This window comes from Vigna umbellata, chromosome 7, assembly GCF_029865625.1.
Source record: "Vigna umbellata cultivar VRB3 chromosome 7, Vumbellata_1.0, whole genome shotgun sequence".
Classification (NCBI taxonomy): Eukaryota; Viridiplantae; Streptophyta; class Magnoliopsida; order Fabales; family Fabaceae; genus Vigna; species Vigna umbellata.
Window position 1 is genome coordinate 50,476,091 of NC_142171.1, and position 14,686 is coordinate 50,490,776.

Here is a 14,686-nt window from a genome sequence, read left to right on the forward strand (position 1 = left end):
TACTGGTCCAGCTCCGGGTATTAAATCAATGGAGAATTCTATTTCTCGTTGAGGAGGCAGTCCTGGTACTTCTTCTGGGAACACATCACTAAACTCATTAACTATAGGAACATCGAGATTTTGTTCATTTTTCTCGACTTCCACATGAGTCAAGATAACGAAACACGAAGATCCTTCTTTGACTTCCTTTAATACTTGTTGTACTGACAGCAATTCCACTTCTTCAGGATTAGGAAAATCAACTCCTTTTTGCTACAATCAATAAGGATACGATTGGCAGATAACCAATCCATTCCTAAGATTACATCTAAACCTTGTAAGGGTAAAGATATAAGATGTACTTTGAACCTACGTCCTTCTATAACTATCGGACATTGAGGACACATCCTCGATGTTTTTATCAGTTTAGAGGCTGGTGCAGATACCATGAGATCATATTGTAACTCTCTCACGGGTAGGTTCAACTCTTGAATAAGAGTTTCAGACAAAAAGGAGTGTGTCGCTCCAGAATCAAATAGCACATTTAACTCTCTACCGGCTATCATACAACATCCAATGATGAGATTACCTGATTTTGCAGCTTCTGCTCCAGTCAAAGCATAGACCCTTCCAGTTGCTTGGGGCCTATTGTCAGTCCTTCTCTGTTGAATCGGTTGTTGAGGTTGAGTTGCTTCTCTTTTAGAGGGACAGTTCTAGCAAAATGTCCTTCTGCTCCGCAAAGGAAACATTTGTTGTGCATATTAACTTGTGGACAGACGCTCTTCAGATGAGGTCCTCCGCAGACGAAACATCGGATTATTTTATGTTGGGGTTGTTGTTGATGAGGATTCCTTTGAGGTTGCGGTCTTTCATAAGGACGGATCCTTATGTTCTGTCCAACTCGTGACCCAGATGGTCCTCCTACCCTTGGTGGCTTCTGAACTTCAATCTCACTTATTAACCTTTCCACAGCTTTGGCATGTTCCACTAAAGCAGCAAACTCCTTAATAACTAAAGGATTCACAGCTAGTTGAATGTTTGCTCTCAATCCATTTTTGAATTTCTGCACCTCCATTCTTCATTTGACGGTTGGGTGTAGAAACGAACCAAGTGTTTGAACCTGTCTGCATATTCAGCTACAGATTTGTTGCCTTGCACAGCTGCAAGAACTCCACCTCTTTCAAATGTCTCACACTGTCGGAAAGTACTCAGCATAAAATTTACTCTTAAAAATTTCCCAAGTGATAATCTCACCGCTTTCCTCTAATACTAGCTTTGTGTTGTTCCACCAGTGTACTGCTTCCCCAGATAGCTGATACTCAGAATATGCCAACCTAGTTTCGGGTGGACACCTTTTCGCTTCAAAAATCTTTTCCATGTTCCTTATCCAGAGATCAGCCTCATCCGGACTTGTTTTCCCATTAAAAATAGCTGGACGATGTTGCAGAAAATTTTCTAAGGTCCATTCTTGAACTCTCTGAGGTTGAGTTTCCACATGGGTGCCATTCTCGGCTAGTTGTCTTAAGGTTTCCACATGTTGTCTTTGGCTTGCTTCAGAATTTAGTCTGGCCGTTTCTAACTGTTGTAGGGCCGTTGTGTGTTGTTGCATTAAAGCAGCTCCTTGTTGTTGAAGAGCGGATGCGATAGATTCTAAAGCCCTTGCAAGGCTGGGTACCTCAGGGGTTTCACGGTTGGGTTGTCTACGAGCCATTTCTCTCTGTTCACACAGAGAATTTTTGTTATTATGAGTTATAATATGAGTTTGTAGGATTAATCCACAACTCTTAGGTCGTCTTCAGGACGAACCGCTCTGATACCACTAAATGTAACACCCCAAAATATAAAACATCTCACACCCAAATTTATTTCATTAATAAAGAAAACATCGTACAATATTACAATCCTCCATTTAGGAGTAACATAGTTCACACTAGAAATACATTATAATTTCACACATAAATAAAACACTCTTAATTTTATTTATGTTTTATTTTTTTTTCTTAAAATATTCTTCATTTTTCTGCTGCTTCCTCCTTCACTTGAATTGGTTCAGACGTCGTTCCCTCATCTGCTCCCGTATAACAAAAACATTATACGATCATCGCAAAAATAAGATTTTTTCGGCACAAACAAACAAGTAAGGGTGAGCTACCATGCAACATTCAAAGAAAAACATTACACTATTGCTATACGTAATACATTCACCATAAATTCATGTAAAATGCAATTATCATTCTAGACTCTATTATCCGGATATAATGTTGATGGAAGTCTCGGGTGGTCATGCACTTGTGGTGATTTCAACAACAAAAATTTTGGCCAAATATAATATATCATATCACCCACAAGGTTAATCCATTAATGTCTATAAACATAGACTAGGACCTCCTACTACTCTCACCACATAACACATCCTTCTCTAATTGATACTGGAAGATTATTAGAGTTTTAGGATAACCACCAACAACAGGACCCTCAACATCAACATATACACTAATACCATACCAATATAGAATCTCTCCATGAGACTCATATCATGCTCATTTTCCTCAACTCATGTCATACTATTACAAAATCTCCTCATAAAACTCATATCATGTTCAGATTCATAATTTCATATCAACATCATAAAATACATTCAACACAGAAATCATACAAGATAAATATATTACAAACAAATTAACAATAATAAAATCTTACTATAAATAGTCAACGGAGAAGAATCAAATGTTTGACAATCATTAAAATAAACTTAATAAAAACTCTTGGGGAAACAAGAAGTTGAATCTGGCAGAGCCGGTTAGACAACTTCTCATCCTTCCAAGAATACAACGTAATTAAATAATAAGAATAATAACAGGTTTGGGGAAATAAGAAGTTGAATCTGGCAGAGCCGGTTAGACAACTTCTAATCCTTCCAAAAATAAAAACGAATAAGGAAAACAATATAAAGTATGGGGAAACAAGAAGTTGAATCTGGCAGAGCCGGTTAGACAACTTCTAATCCATCCATAGGCAATTAATAGCATACATATGCATAACATAATCAACATCACATTTTACAACTATCACACTTGGATCTAAGCACAAAAGCATGTTCTCATCAAAAATTCAAAATCATACAGAAACAAAATACTTCACACTCAAGATTTAAGATCAACCAAAAGCAACATATACAAGACTCAAAATAATACCAAACAAAATGTAACTCCCCTTACCTCTATTCCAGACTTAGGTTCCTCTTCTCAAACCGTTCTCCAGAAACTTCCAGAATTTCCCCTCTTCAACTAGAATTTCCTCCAACTCTCTCCTCTCACAATTTCCCTAGAACTTTGGTGCAAATCTTCATCCTCCCCCCCTTGGCTATTTATAGCCAAAAATTTTTACTATTCATTTTTACTATTCATTTTTACTATTCACTTTTACTATTCATTTTTACTATTCAAAAATTATTTTTTATTCACCATTCTTATCTCTGAATAATTGATTCTACGTGGAGTGTCCTCTTCCACAATTTATTTTAATATTTTTTTTTAACTATTCATTATTCACTATTCACTATTCACTATTTACTATTTACTATTTACTATTCATTCATTTTTTTTTTAACTTTTAAAATAAATTCTCAAATTTTTAAACTCCTTCCTTTGAAATTATTATTATTGTTACCTATCATAAATTTTAATTTATTTTTTTCTTACCATACTTTTATTAACTTTATAAAAATAAAAATAAAACAACTATTTATTAAATTTAAATATTTTTGATGGGTCTTACAATTAATATATAATTTGGATTTTTATAAAAGTTTAATTATACATTCCATAGTCTAATACTTTTAAATTAATCATTTCATTAGATTGTCATTTAATAATAGTTATATGCTATTATGTTGATACATTGATATTATTTATGATCGAATAATATGTTTATAACTGAATAAAACCATTTAATTTCAAATAAATTAAAAGATGAATACAAAATTGAATTTTTAAAAGGAGGAAGATTATAATTTAATGAAATTATAAAAACTATAAGTGAATATTTAAGCCAATTTGTAAATAATAAAAGAAGAATATATATATATATTATATATATATATATATATATATATATATATATATATATATATATATATATAATTTATTATAATAAAAGAAAAAATAGATAAATATATAAATAGTTTAGAATGGAATTAGATGGGTTTTGGGAAGGGTCAAGGTCAGCCTAGGAAGACTCATTCTTTTCCCTTTCTCTTCCCACCTACCTTCATTGTCTGCTCAATTTCAATTTCAACAATTTCATTTTCATCTTCATTTGAGTTGTGTTTGCAAGTGTGTTGGATGGGAACTCCCGAATTCCCAGATCTGGGAAAGCACTGTTCGGTCTCTGATTGCAAGCAGATCGATTTTTTGCCCTTTACCTGTGATCGCTGCCACCAGGTTCTTCCCTTTCTCTATCTCTGTTTTCCCCAAAAAAGTGATAATTTTCAAATGATTTACTCCTAATGCTGTAATTTTATTTAGTACTTGTATTACATGAACTATGAGAACAAACCTATTGGACTATTCATCTGGGTATGTGTTTTTTCCAATTTATTTTAATACTGTTATTCTCTAAACTAGCTTTTGATCTGATCCATAATGCCATTTTTCTTTGCTGGCATAATCTGTACCTAATTGAGCGAAACTCTATTTTCTTATATTGACCAATTTAATTTTTAAAGAATTATGGTGATGAGATGATGAGTTGCTTTTGTGATGAAAAGCTATGAAAGGATGGACTTGTTTTTAATTTTATGTTGAAGTAGGGATGGGAAGTTGGCTAGTTGTACAAGTGTGCAGACTTGAAACAATTCAAGAAATGTGCAGAGGAAGTTGCTTCCAGAATTAGGAGTTGCAGTAAAAGTAGTTATAAACTACGGGAAAAGTGGTAAAGATGTTATAGAGCGGGAGACCAAAGAGGTGGGAATGGTTGGCTCCTTATTATTGCAGCTTATGGTTAGTTGTAGGATAAGACTTAGTGCAGTTTCAGGGGGATTTTTGGGTTTTAAATAGAAGTTTTAACCAATGCCAACTTCAATTATAACTGGAGAATAGCACTAATAGCACTAAGGAATTGCTTCTTAGTATTGTTCTTATTTTTATTTCCGTGACCCTCAAATTCCACTAAAAAAAATACCATCATGTATATGTTTGTGTGAAAATGGGTGTTATAAACTTTTTAACAATTTTTATTGAACTCTTGAGTTAACTCGTAGATCCTTGTAAGATTACAATTAGCTAGAGAAAATGAGCTAACTCAACTCACTATTAAAGTTTTTATTTGGTAAACTTAGGTATAATACTCGTTAAGGTTGTATAAACACTTGAGTCAAGAACTGAGTCAATAAGTTTAAAATCAAAGCAATTATTGACCACATTGTGACAATGCTTTATATGAACCATACATTGTTTTTGAAGCTAATGTTGACATTTTATTGGGATCAAGTTATTTTAAGAAATTAACTCTTTTTTTAAAATGTTTTCCCCATAGAAATTTGTGTTTTTATGAATGTATGTATGATTCAATCATTTAGATAGTTTAGTTTAATACTATAGTACTACTAAACTTTATTATTGTAGTTGGATAATTTGTTTTATTGTGGAGCTGAAATGTTGAATTATTGTTGTGTTAAAAGCATAGTTATAAAAAATCTTTCTATTCATGAATGAATCTGTTCAAACTCATATCATTGATATAAATCATTCGATTTGTTCTTTTTCCACCAATTCTCATGAAAAAAATTGAAAGTCCTATAAACTTAAATTGTTAAATGAAAATGAATTGATGGAACACTTCTAAACTTATCTAATTTTATTGTTCGACTACTTATGTTTCTCTCCCACTCATTCAATGTAAGTTATTTAGTCATTTAATTTGTTCTATTTTTCTAAAATAAAGGATTTATAAACTCAGATATAACTAAGAACTAATAATTTTGCTCTATAAGACGGTTGCTCAAGCTGTTTTATTTATGTCTGTTTTAAATTAATGGACACTGCACATCATCGGTACGATCTGTTATGATTCTCAGTTCAAAAATTAGTTTCATGATTCATGATTTGATAAGATTACCTTGGTTTGGTTGAAAGTATTATGTTATGCATTTATGTTATCAATAGGTTGTGTATGAATATTATTTCTTGTATTATGTAGGCTCAAAAGTCAATTCTGAAGTAGTTCCATGAGTTTAGGCTACTCTTGAATTTCACAATCATATTTTAAACTTCTAAATTTGAACTAAGCTTAAAACATTTACGCACCTCAAAAGTCAGTTTTGAGTAAATTCTGCTACTGCAATTTTCTGTTTGGTTTGGTTAAGTATTAATTTTTCTTTGGTTCTGAGTAGCACATAAACTTTGGGGTTCATGCATAAAACACTGTTCTGATTATTGATTTTGTCTGGTGACGTTCTGGGAATTTGTCTGAGTGTGGAATTATTGATTATTATTCCACCTGTGCTAGTTTTAAGAGCTTATTGTTTGATCAAACTTATCAGCAAAATCTTTGCAGGTGTATTGTTTGGAGCACAGAGGTTATATTAAACATCAGTGTCCAAAAGCAGACAAGCAAGATGTAACTGTAGTTGTATGTCCACTTTGCGCTAAAGGAGTTCGTTTAGTTCCTGATCAAGATGCAAATATAACTTGGGAGAATCATGTCAACACTGACTGTGACCCATCGAACTATGAGAAAGTCACGAAGAAGAAAAAATGCCCTGTCCCAGGATGCAGAGAGATATTAGGATTCTCAAACACAATTAAGTGCAGGGACTGCATGGTAGACCATTGTTTAAAGCATCGGTTTGGACCTGATCATAAATGTCCTGGTCCCAGAAAAATGGAAACAAGTTTTTCATTCAGGAATCTTTTGAATGTGAGTAAAAAACAGGAGTCCAAACCGCAGCCAAGTTCATCTGCATCATCTAGATGGTCTACAGGCTTTCTTAATGCAGTTTCTAACATTCGATCATCAGCAGAGGCTGGTGTGTCAAAGTTGAGTGAAGCTAACCAAGGCTGGTGGAAAGCATCAGGTGGGGTGGGAGCTAGCCAGAGTAGTGGTCAAGTGGAGCAATGCCCTCAGTGTGGTGCCAAGTTTTCCTCTGTTACTGCTTTGGTGGACCATGTGCAAAAAGTTCATGAAAGGAGTGGCAACCGATCTGGACCAAAGGTTGCAATTGATGCTTGCCCTAAGTGTAGCAGAGGATTTCAGGATCCTGTTGCCCTTGTGGAACATGTTGAGAGGGATCATGGTGGCAATTCTAGATCATAAGGTATGGAGAGTTGATATTTTTTATTGAATGAATTACACCGAGAAGAAAATGCACTTTTTTTATGCAATAAATAGACTGGATGAATAGTTTTGTAAACATGAATTGAATTTGAATACATTTTAGAGTGTAAACATTGTCATACAATCATGGATCACATATAATTGAAAATTGTTGACTTCTGTCATAGTTACTTTAAAAGTCTTGACTGATAGGATACAAATCCTTACACTCGTAGCATATATATCAAAATTAAACCTCATAATCAAAGTGTGAATATGAATTTGAAGATGTTTCTTTACTTATTTGTATCTATGCCACAGGATTGGCTGACAGATTCATTTGCTTACTCAATTATTTTTAATGTTTTGACACTGACCTCTTCAATGGATACTGTTAGCTTCGGGAAAGGCCAGTAATTTGGCAGGAATTTGCAAGATTAATTCAATCGATATTAGTGATGTACATTTTTTTCAGACTAACCTTTCTTGGGACTGGCCAGAATTTTCGAAATATCGAATTTCTCGTTTAGAAATTAGAATGAAAAAGCATATTCTCGAATTTCTGTTCAAACTCATTTTGTGGAAGCAGTGGCGGACCTCACTCTGTACCTACATACCCCCTTTTTTTTTACTTCCTTTTATCATGTGAAGAGAGTAATTCCCATTAACAAAATTTTCTGTGTCCATAATCTAGGGTGTGTGTTTGGTAAAAGCTAATTGTTAAGCTAGTTGAAGCTTACAAGCAAGAACTTGGAAACTAAATAGTTAAATATTTACATGTAAATGAATTGAAATATTATCAGTAATTAATGAAATAGCTGATAGATATAATATGGGATGTTTAGTTTTTTGAGATATTAATTTTATCAGTTCTGAGTTAAAATGATATTTCAAATAAATTAATTCGGATAAAAATGGGAAAAAAAAGTTAGTGTTTTATAAGGTAATTCATTATAAACTATTAAGTAATTCATGAAAAAATCTGGAACTTACTAAAACAAATTCGTGTACCAAAACAGTTTCAAAGAAGTTGGTCAAATAATATAATACAAGTTATTAGAGTAACTTAACAAAGATACTAGGAGAGTTGTATGAGCTGATTCTCATTGATTCTGCTGGTTTTGTTATGTCAGGTTGTATTGTTGATGGAGCTCAAAGAAGAAGGAATGAAATATAGAAGAGAGATCACACAAAAGATTTTAGAGTTTCTTTCCCCTGAAATATCGATTTACATGAACCCTTGTTTTATTTTTGTCAAAGGAACTTGGATTGAAAATTCAAAGATTAACCCAGTGGCACTCGCAACCAAATGAGATTAACTCCGAAAAGGGCAACACAAACTATGCATTATACGACAAACAACACAGATAAGAAATACAAGGTACACCTTGGCCCAACTCACTAACTCAAATTAACAAACTTATTTTCTGGCTACGATGTAACCATTCTTTAATTTATGTCACTTTTTGGACTGACATTTTTATAGAGCTCCATATGTTAAACTTTTATTAGTATATAATATTTGGTTTAGAAGGCAAGTAGGGGGGAAAAAACTTTTTGAAATACAATTGTAGTTTTTTTCATCAAAGAAATTATTGTAGTAGTTTTTAGAAGTTGTCTTTCACTTATTCCTAAGGGTTATTTATTTTGTTAAGATATATTTTTTTCCTAGAAGAAGACCAGTTAAAATCCTAAGTTTGACCAAAATAATATTAAATAAATAAAATATGATTTAAGTGAAAGAGGGTTTTTTTAAGGTTTCCACAAATAAATAATTTATAATTTAGTACATAAATCACTCTGAGTTACATTAAATATGCAAATAATTCCTCAATTTCCTTTTTAATTTTTTCAAAGAGATCAAGAACTATACTATCACATTTTGGTACAAAAAGAAATAAATATATAGAAAAATAACTCTCATAAAGATAATATAGCCAGATGAACTATCTTAGATGCTTTCCATTTAAAAAAAAAAAAATATATATATATATATATATATATATTTAACTTTTATTTAAAATTATCACTGTATATTCTTTTAAATATTAAAAAAATAAAATATTTGTAGTTCTTATGGTTAGCTTATTTTATAAATTTAATTTCTCTAATGTTAATAAAAAATTAATATTTAAACTAAATTTAGAATAGATTATTATTATCTTTTACCATTCAACTAAATTTGCCTATTTAAATTAATTTTATAAAATAAATAATTTTTTTTGGCAAGCATACTAGAATATGTATGGTATTGGTGGATAAGCCTGAAAAGGCTTACGGTGGGCTGGGATAAAAGAATCATGTTATTGCCTTCCTGCACCACTACAATATTGGAAAAAGACTTAAACATTCGTTATTTTTGCAGCACTGCCGTACTGCAAAAGCAGAAAAAGGTGAGAAAATGCCGCAGAGGAAAAAGAAGAGAGGAAATGTATAAAAATAAAATAAAATTCATTCGAGAAAGTTTATTTCCGAAATGTATTTAAAGTATTATAGAAAACTATATTCAAAAGAACGTGACTATCAAATGTGAATGGAATCGATTTCAACATGCATTGAAATCAATTATGTTGTTCGTCGAACCAATTCCACTGTATTTGTCCAATATTATTTATTAACATATTTAAAAAATAATAACTCTAACTAATATAAAAAGCATTCTATATTACTTTTAATATTAAAAATAATTTGATAATCTTATATTTTTATATGTTAAACTCTTTTTTAATCTATCACATATGTAAAATCACTCCCAAATTTTATTTTAAAATTCACTCATTTTCACCTCCAATCTTTCAAAAAAAAATCATAAATTTTACTGTTAGATCAATTTTATTCATCCATTCACTCCCTACTTCAAATTGATCTTTATAAGAACACATGTATGCGTGTGTATTCCGATTCCGAAAAGTATTTTAAGAGTTTCGGAAAGTTTTCTTCAAAAATTCCATTTCGAAAATTTTATTGAAGAACATATGAAATATGTTCTCGAAATTGTATTCCAAAAATTATGTTTTCAAAAACAGGAATTTCGTTCCAAAAATCCAGAAAAGTTCGTTCTGGAAAGTTTTCAAAATATGTAATTCGGAAGGGCAGAATCATAATTTCAACAGTGAAGGCTGTGTAAAGAAATTGTACGGGTGTAGGAAGTAAAAGTCGAATGGTTATTTCCCAGTTTTGTATTGCACCGAATGATTACTAATTGGACTCTTATATTAAGAGCAAAAGGCTAAAGTATCCTCCTCGCTGCATCATTTTACCTCTGTCAAAATAAGTTCGTTTTGGAAAAATCGTTCCTAAAAATATTAGATATGTTCTGAAAAGCTCGTTTAAAAAATTTTGTTATGAAAAACTTGTGCATTTCATGTTTTGCGAAAAGTTTATTGTAGGAAGTTTGTTTCAAAAATCTCATTCTAGAAGGTATCATACATATATATTCCAAAAAATGTTATTCTAAAATTTCTATTTCAAAAGGCATATTTTAAAATTTTCAAGAAACATTGTTGAAGAAGATTCCTAGAACAGATAATTAAAAAATCAGATTAATTAAAAACAAAATGGACATTTTAAAACTAATGGGATAAAGAAGAAAAAACATCGTAAAGGCAATAACATGACATTCAACTAAACATAAAGTCAAATGGATGCAATGCATCTCATACAGAACCCAAAACAGTGCTTGAATGACTCAAACCTCTTATTCGAGAAAGCTAAACACAATCCATTCTGTCATCTCAGATATGAAACTGATTACACAGAATAGGATTTTCCACTTTCTCCCTTCAAGTTCAAACTCAAAATAAGCAAAACAAAGTTCTCTATTTTTCTATTTTTTATTCGAAACAACCGAAAAAAAAGCACACCACTTTATTAAGGTTTATTCTTACTCTTCACTGCATGGTAGATCAATCGACACAGAAATCAATTTGGTTCCTTATTACTCGAAGCATTCCCACAACGTTGTTGATATTTGGTCGGTTTTTTGGCCTGATATGAGTGCAGAACAAGGCCACTTTCAGAGTATCAAGCATTTCTTTCCTCCATTCATCGCACACTGAGCCAAGCGTTGCATCCATTATCTGCTCTGGACTTTCACCTCTTGCTGCAGCTTCACGAACCCACTTCACCAAGTCTACACCTTCTCCATTACCCTCATCAAATGCTGCTCTGGAAGTTACCATCTCCAGCAGTATCACACCAAAGCTATAAATATTTCCAGCTGCTGTCACTCGCATTGTGTATGCATATTCTGCACCAAACAACAACCAACATAGTTATTACCATCATGCCAAAACTGTTCAAATGAGGTGCAAATCCTTGTTAGAAATGAGTATAATTAACAGTATATAAGTAGTATACCTGGTGGAACGTAACCAAAAGAACCAACATATGGGACAATACTAGCACTTCCTTTAGTTTGATCTAAGAACTTTGATATTTCGATGTCCCCAATCAGTGGCCCTAAATATGCATCTAGAAGAATATTGCTAGAAGAAATGTCAAGGTGGATAATTGCCTTCTGATGAAGGAAAACCAAACCTTTTGCTATTCCCATTGCAATAGAGAACCTAGCAGGCCAATCGAGCTGATATTCAGGTTGCATTGCAGGTTCATGAAGAAGTTGAGCCAATGTTCCACAGGATATGTACTGATATATGAGAAGAGCAGCATCGCTACAAATCACATATCCAACGGGTTTCATTACATGTTCATGGGAAAGTTTTATAAGCCTGTGAAGCTCTGAAATGATCTTGCTCTGCCGCTGCATTATTGTCATGTCCATAGGGATTATTTTCCTTACAAGTAAGACTACCCCAGAGGGCATCAATGCCTTGTAAAGTGCACTGAAAGTGCCACTGCTAAGCTTATTAGATTCTTCAAGAGTTGCTTTAGCAACCGCTTCAAGGTCTACTTCTTCTCTTAGATTGTCAGCGAAAACTTTTCCTGATATTATAGATGCTTCTTTAATGCTTTCACCACATTCTATCTCAGGAACTTTTTCTACTTTCCTCTGACACACTCTGTTTACCAAGACAACTGCAGCAAATAACATAAAAGCCAGAAGAAACGGTCCAAGTATATACATTATGGTTTCGTAAGTAAATTTATTATTGTTTTCCACAGCTATGTAACGATAGCGAATATCTTCACATGTAATGTTCAATGGCTCCCCGCAAAGCCCTCTGTTGCCCAAATAACTTGAAGCAGGATTATGCAGGAATGATGCACACTTTGGCAATTTACCACTGAGCTGATTATTTGACATGTTAATGACAATCAAGCCCACCATCCCGATAAATGTATCAGGGATATTACCTGTGAGATTATTGTTGGAAATATCCAGAGAACCAAGTTTGATCAGTCTTCCTAATTCTGGGGGCAATTGTCCTTGAAGATGGTTGTAGCTCAAATTTAAGGCTATCTCCAAGTTATGCATGTGACCAATCTGAGAGGGAATAGTTCCTGTCAGATTGTTACTCCCCAATTTCAATTCAAGAAGTTCTCTACACCTTCCAATTTCCTGAGGGATCACTCCTCTTATGAAATTCCTGTCCAACAGCAGCTTCTGCAACTGAGCGATGTCACAGATTCCGTTTGGTATTGTTCCATTGAACCTGTTATTGCTTAAGTCAAGAATCTCAAGACTTCTGATCTGAAGAATCGATTCTGGAATATCACCATGAAGGAGATTTTCAGAAAGCATCAACACCTGCAGGTTCATAAGCTTTCCAAATTCTGGTGAAATTATTCCAGTAAATCCATTTGAAGCCAAGTTCAAGAAGGTGAGATTATAACACAGAGAAAACTCTGATACTAACTCACCAGAAAGATTATTATCATCAGCTTCAAAGTAAGCAAGGCTAGTAAGGTTTCCAACACTCTTAGGAATATTACCTTGTAGATTATTGTTTCCAATTCGAACACTGACAAGAGTTCGACAGTTCCCGATTTCCTCCGGAATTTCACCACTCAAGTTGTTCTGACTGAGAATCAGAACTTCTAGCTTCCATGCAGAAAAGAGGCTTCCTGGTATAGGACCTTCAAGGTGGTTTGAATGCAGGTTCAGTGTTGTAAGCTCAGAAAGGAATCCCAGAGCATCTGGAATCCTTCCATTGAAATGATTCTCATAAGCAGCAAAAACTCTCAGATTGGTCCAGTGCTCAACCCAGTTGGGTATGGAACCACTCAGATGATTGTTGAAAATTTGAAAATCCTGTAAAGTCTCAAGGCCTTGAAGTTCCTTAGGTATCTCTCCCACCAGCATGTTATTGGAAAAGTTCAATGATTTGAGGCTTTTGAGACCTCCCAATTGTGGTGGAATTGAACCTTCAAACTTGTTTGAAGACAAGTCAAGATATTCAAGATGGGATAAATTTCCAAAAGCAGCTGGAATCATCCCTTGAAAGTTATTGTTTGAAAGGTCAAGCCACTTCAAAGCTTTGAGCCTGGAAATTGAACTTACATTGCCTCCAAGATTCTGATTAGAGAGAGTGAGCTTCTCCACCAGTGAGAGGTTGCCACAGATGACACCTTTCCAGGAGCAGTAATCTGAGGTGCTGGCATTCCAGCCTGGAACTCTGAGATTTTGGTTGATGGAAGGTAGTAAAGTTTGTTCCTGCAACTCACCACCCACCAGCAGAGATTTTGACAGACACAAAGTGAGCAGAAAAGGCAACAAGCAAAGAATTCTCATCACTGAAAACATCATCTTAACAAAAAAAGAAAGATCTTTTGCTTTTGTTGAAGATGTGAAGATTGAAAAGAGAGATACAATTCACAACACTTGGTTGAAGTGAAAAGTGGTGATTTTCTAAGCTTTCACTGGATAATTGAGTAACCCAGAATGATCAAAAGCTTTAGAGATACCCTTTTAAGAGGGCTTGATATGCATGTGGTGGAAATGTGAGCGGAAGGATTTTGAGAGTAACAAGTCAATAAACCAGTCCAAGGAATGGCTTAGCAAGAAAAGTGATAATGGTGAAAGAAACAAAAGGTGGTTACATTACCAAGACCAAAAATGCATGTTTTGGTTGCAGATGTGAAGAAAGGAATGGAAAAGCAGCAGAAGCAAAAAAGTGACAAAATGAAAGAGAGAACTGAAATCACATAATACAAGGTTGGCACAGGACCAGGTGCTAGTTGTTTTCTCTGTCTCGTAGGCAGAGCAAGAAGGAAAATGTTTGGCTTCACGATATACAAGAAACAAGGGGTGATATGAAAGAATGCAAGTTGTACAAAGCTCTCTCTCTGGTTAGCAGGGTGGTGCTGATTCTATCATTCTAAAACTTTAGTTTTTATAAGATTAACATCTTCTAATTCTTAATTATCTCAAAAAATAGAATCTTTCTCTTGTAAGTGACAAAATTGTTACTATCTCTCGACTCTTGAAATC

General features: G+C 33.6%; 2 protein-coding genes across 2 annotated transcripts; one reads left to right on the forward strand and one right to left on the reverse strand.

Moving 5' to 3' along the window:
• The first annotated feature begins 4,194 nt into the window (after positions 1-4,194).
• LOC124827201 (zinc finger AN1 and C2H2 domain-containing stress-associated protein 13-like) lies at positions 4,195-8,774 on the forward strand. Its single transcript, XM_088095555.1, has 3 exons — positions 4,195-4,421; positions 6,535-7,294; positions 8,427-8,774. Exons 1-2 carry the CDS (start codon positions 4,323-4,325, stop codon positions 7,291-7,293), a joined length of 858 nt encoding a protein of 285 aa, XP_087951681.1. The 5' UTR covers positions 4,195-4,322; the 3' UTR covers position 7,294; positions 8,427-8,774.
• A 2,121-nt stretch (positions 8,775-10,895) lies between these two features.
• Positions 10,896-14,454, reverse strand: LOC148196539 (uncharacterized). Its single transcript, XM_088094838.1, has 2 exons — positions 11,653-14,454; positions 10,896-11,542 (listed from the first exon to the last, which is right to left on the reverse strand). Exons 1-2 carry the CDS (start codon positions 14,000-14,002, stop codon positions 11,199-11,201), a joined length of 2,694 nt encoding a protein of 897 aa, XP_087950964.1. The 5' UTR covers positions 14,003-14,454; the 3' UTR covers positions 10,896-11,198.
• Between the last annotated feature and the right edge of the window lie 232 nt (positions 14,455-14,686).

Coding starts and splice junctions, on each gene's coding strand:
- LOC124827201 (XM_088095555.1), top strand. CDS start 4,323: ATGGGAACTCCCGAATTCCCAGATCTGGGAAAGCACTGTTCGGTCTCT. Junction 4,422..6,534: donor CCTGTGATCGCTGCCACCAG/GTTCTTCCCTTT, acceptor AAATCTTTGCAG/GTGTATTGTTTGGAGCACAG.
- LOC148196539 (XM_088094838.1), bottom strand. CDS start 14,002: ATGATGTTTTCAGTGATGAGAATTCTTTGCTTGTTGCCTTTTCTGCTC. Junction 11,543..11,652: donor TTTTGGTTACGTTCCACCAG/GTATACTACTTA, acceptor TGTTTGGTGCAG/AATATGCATACACAATGCGA.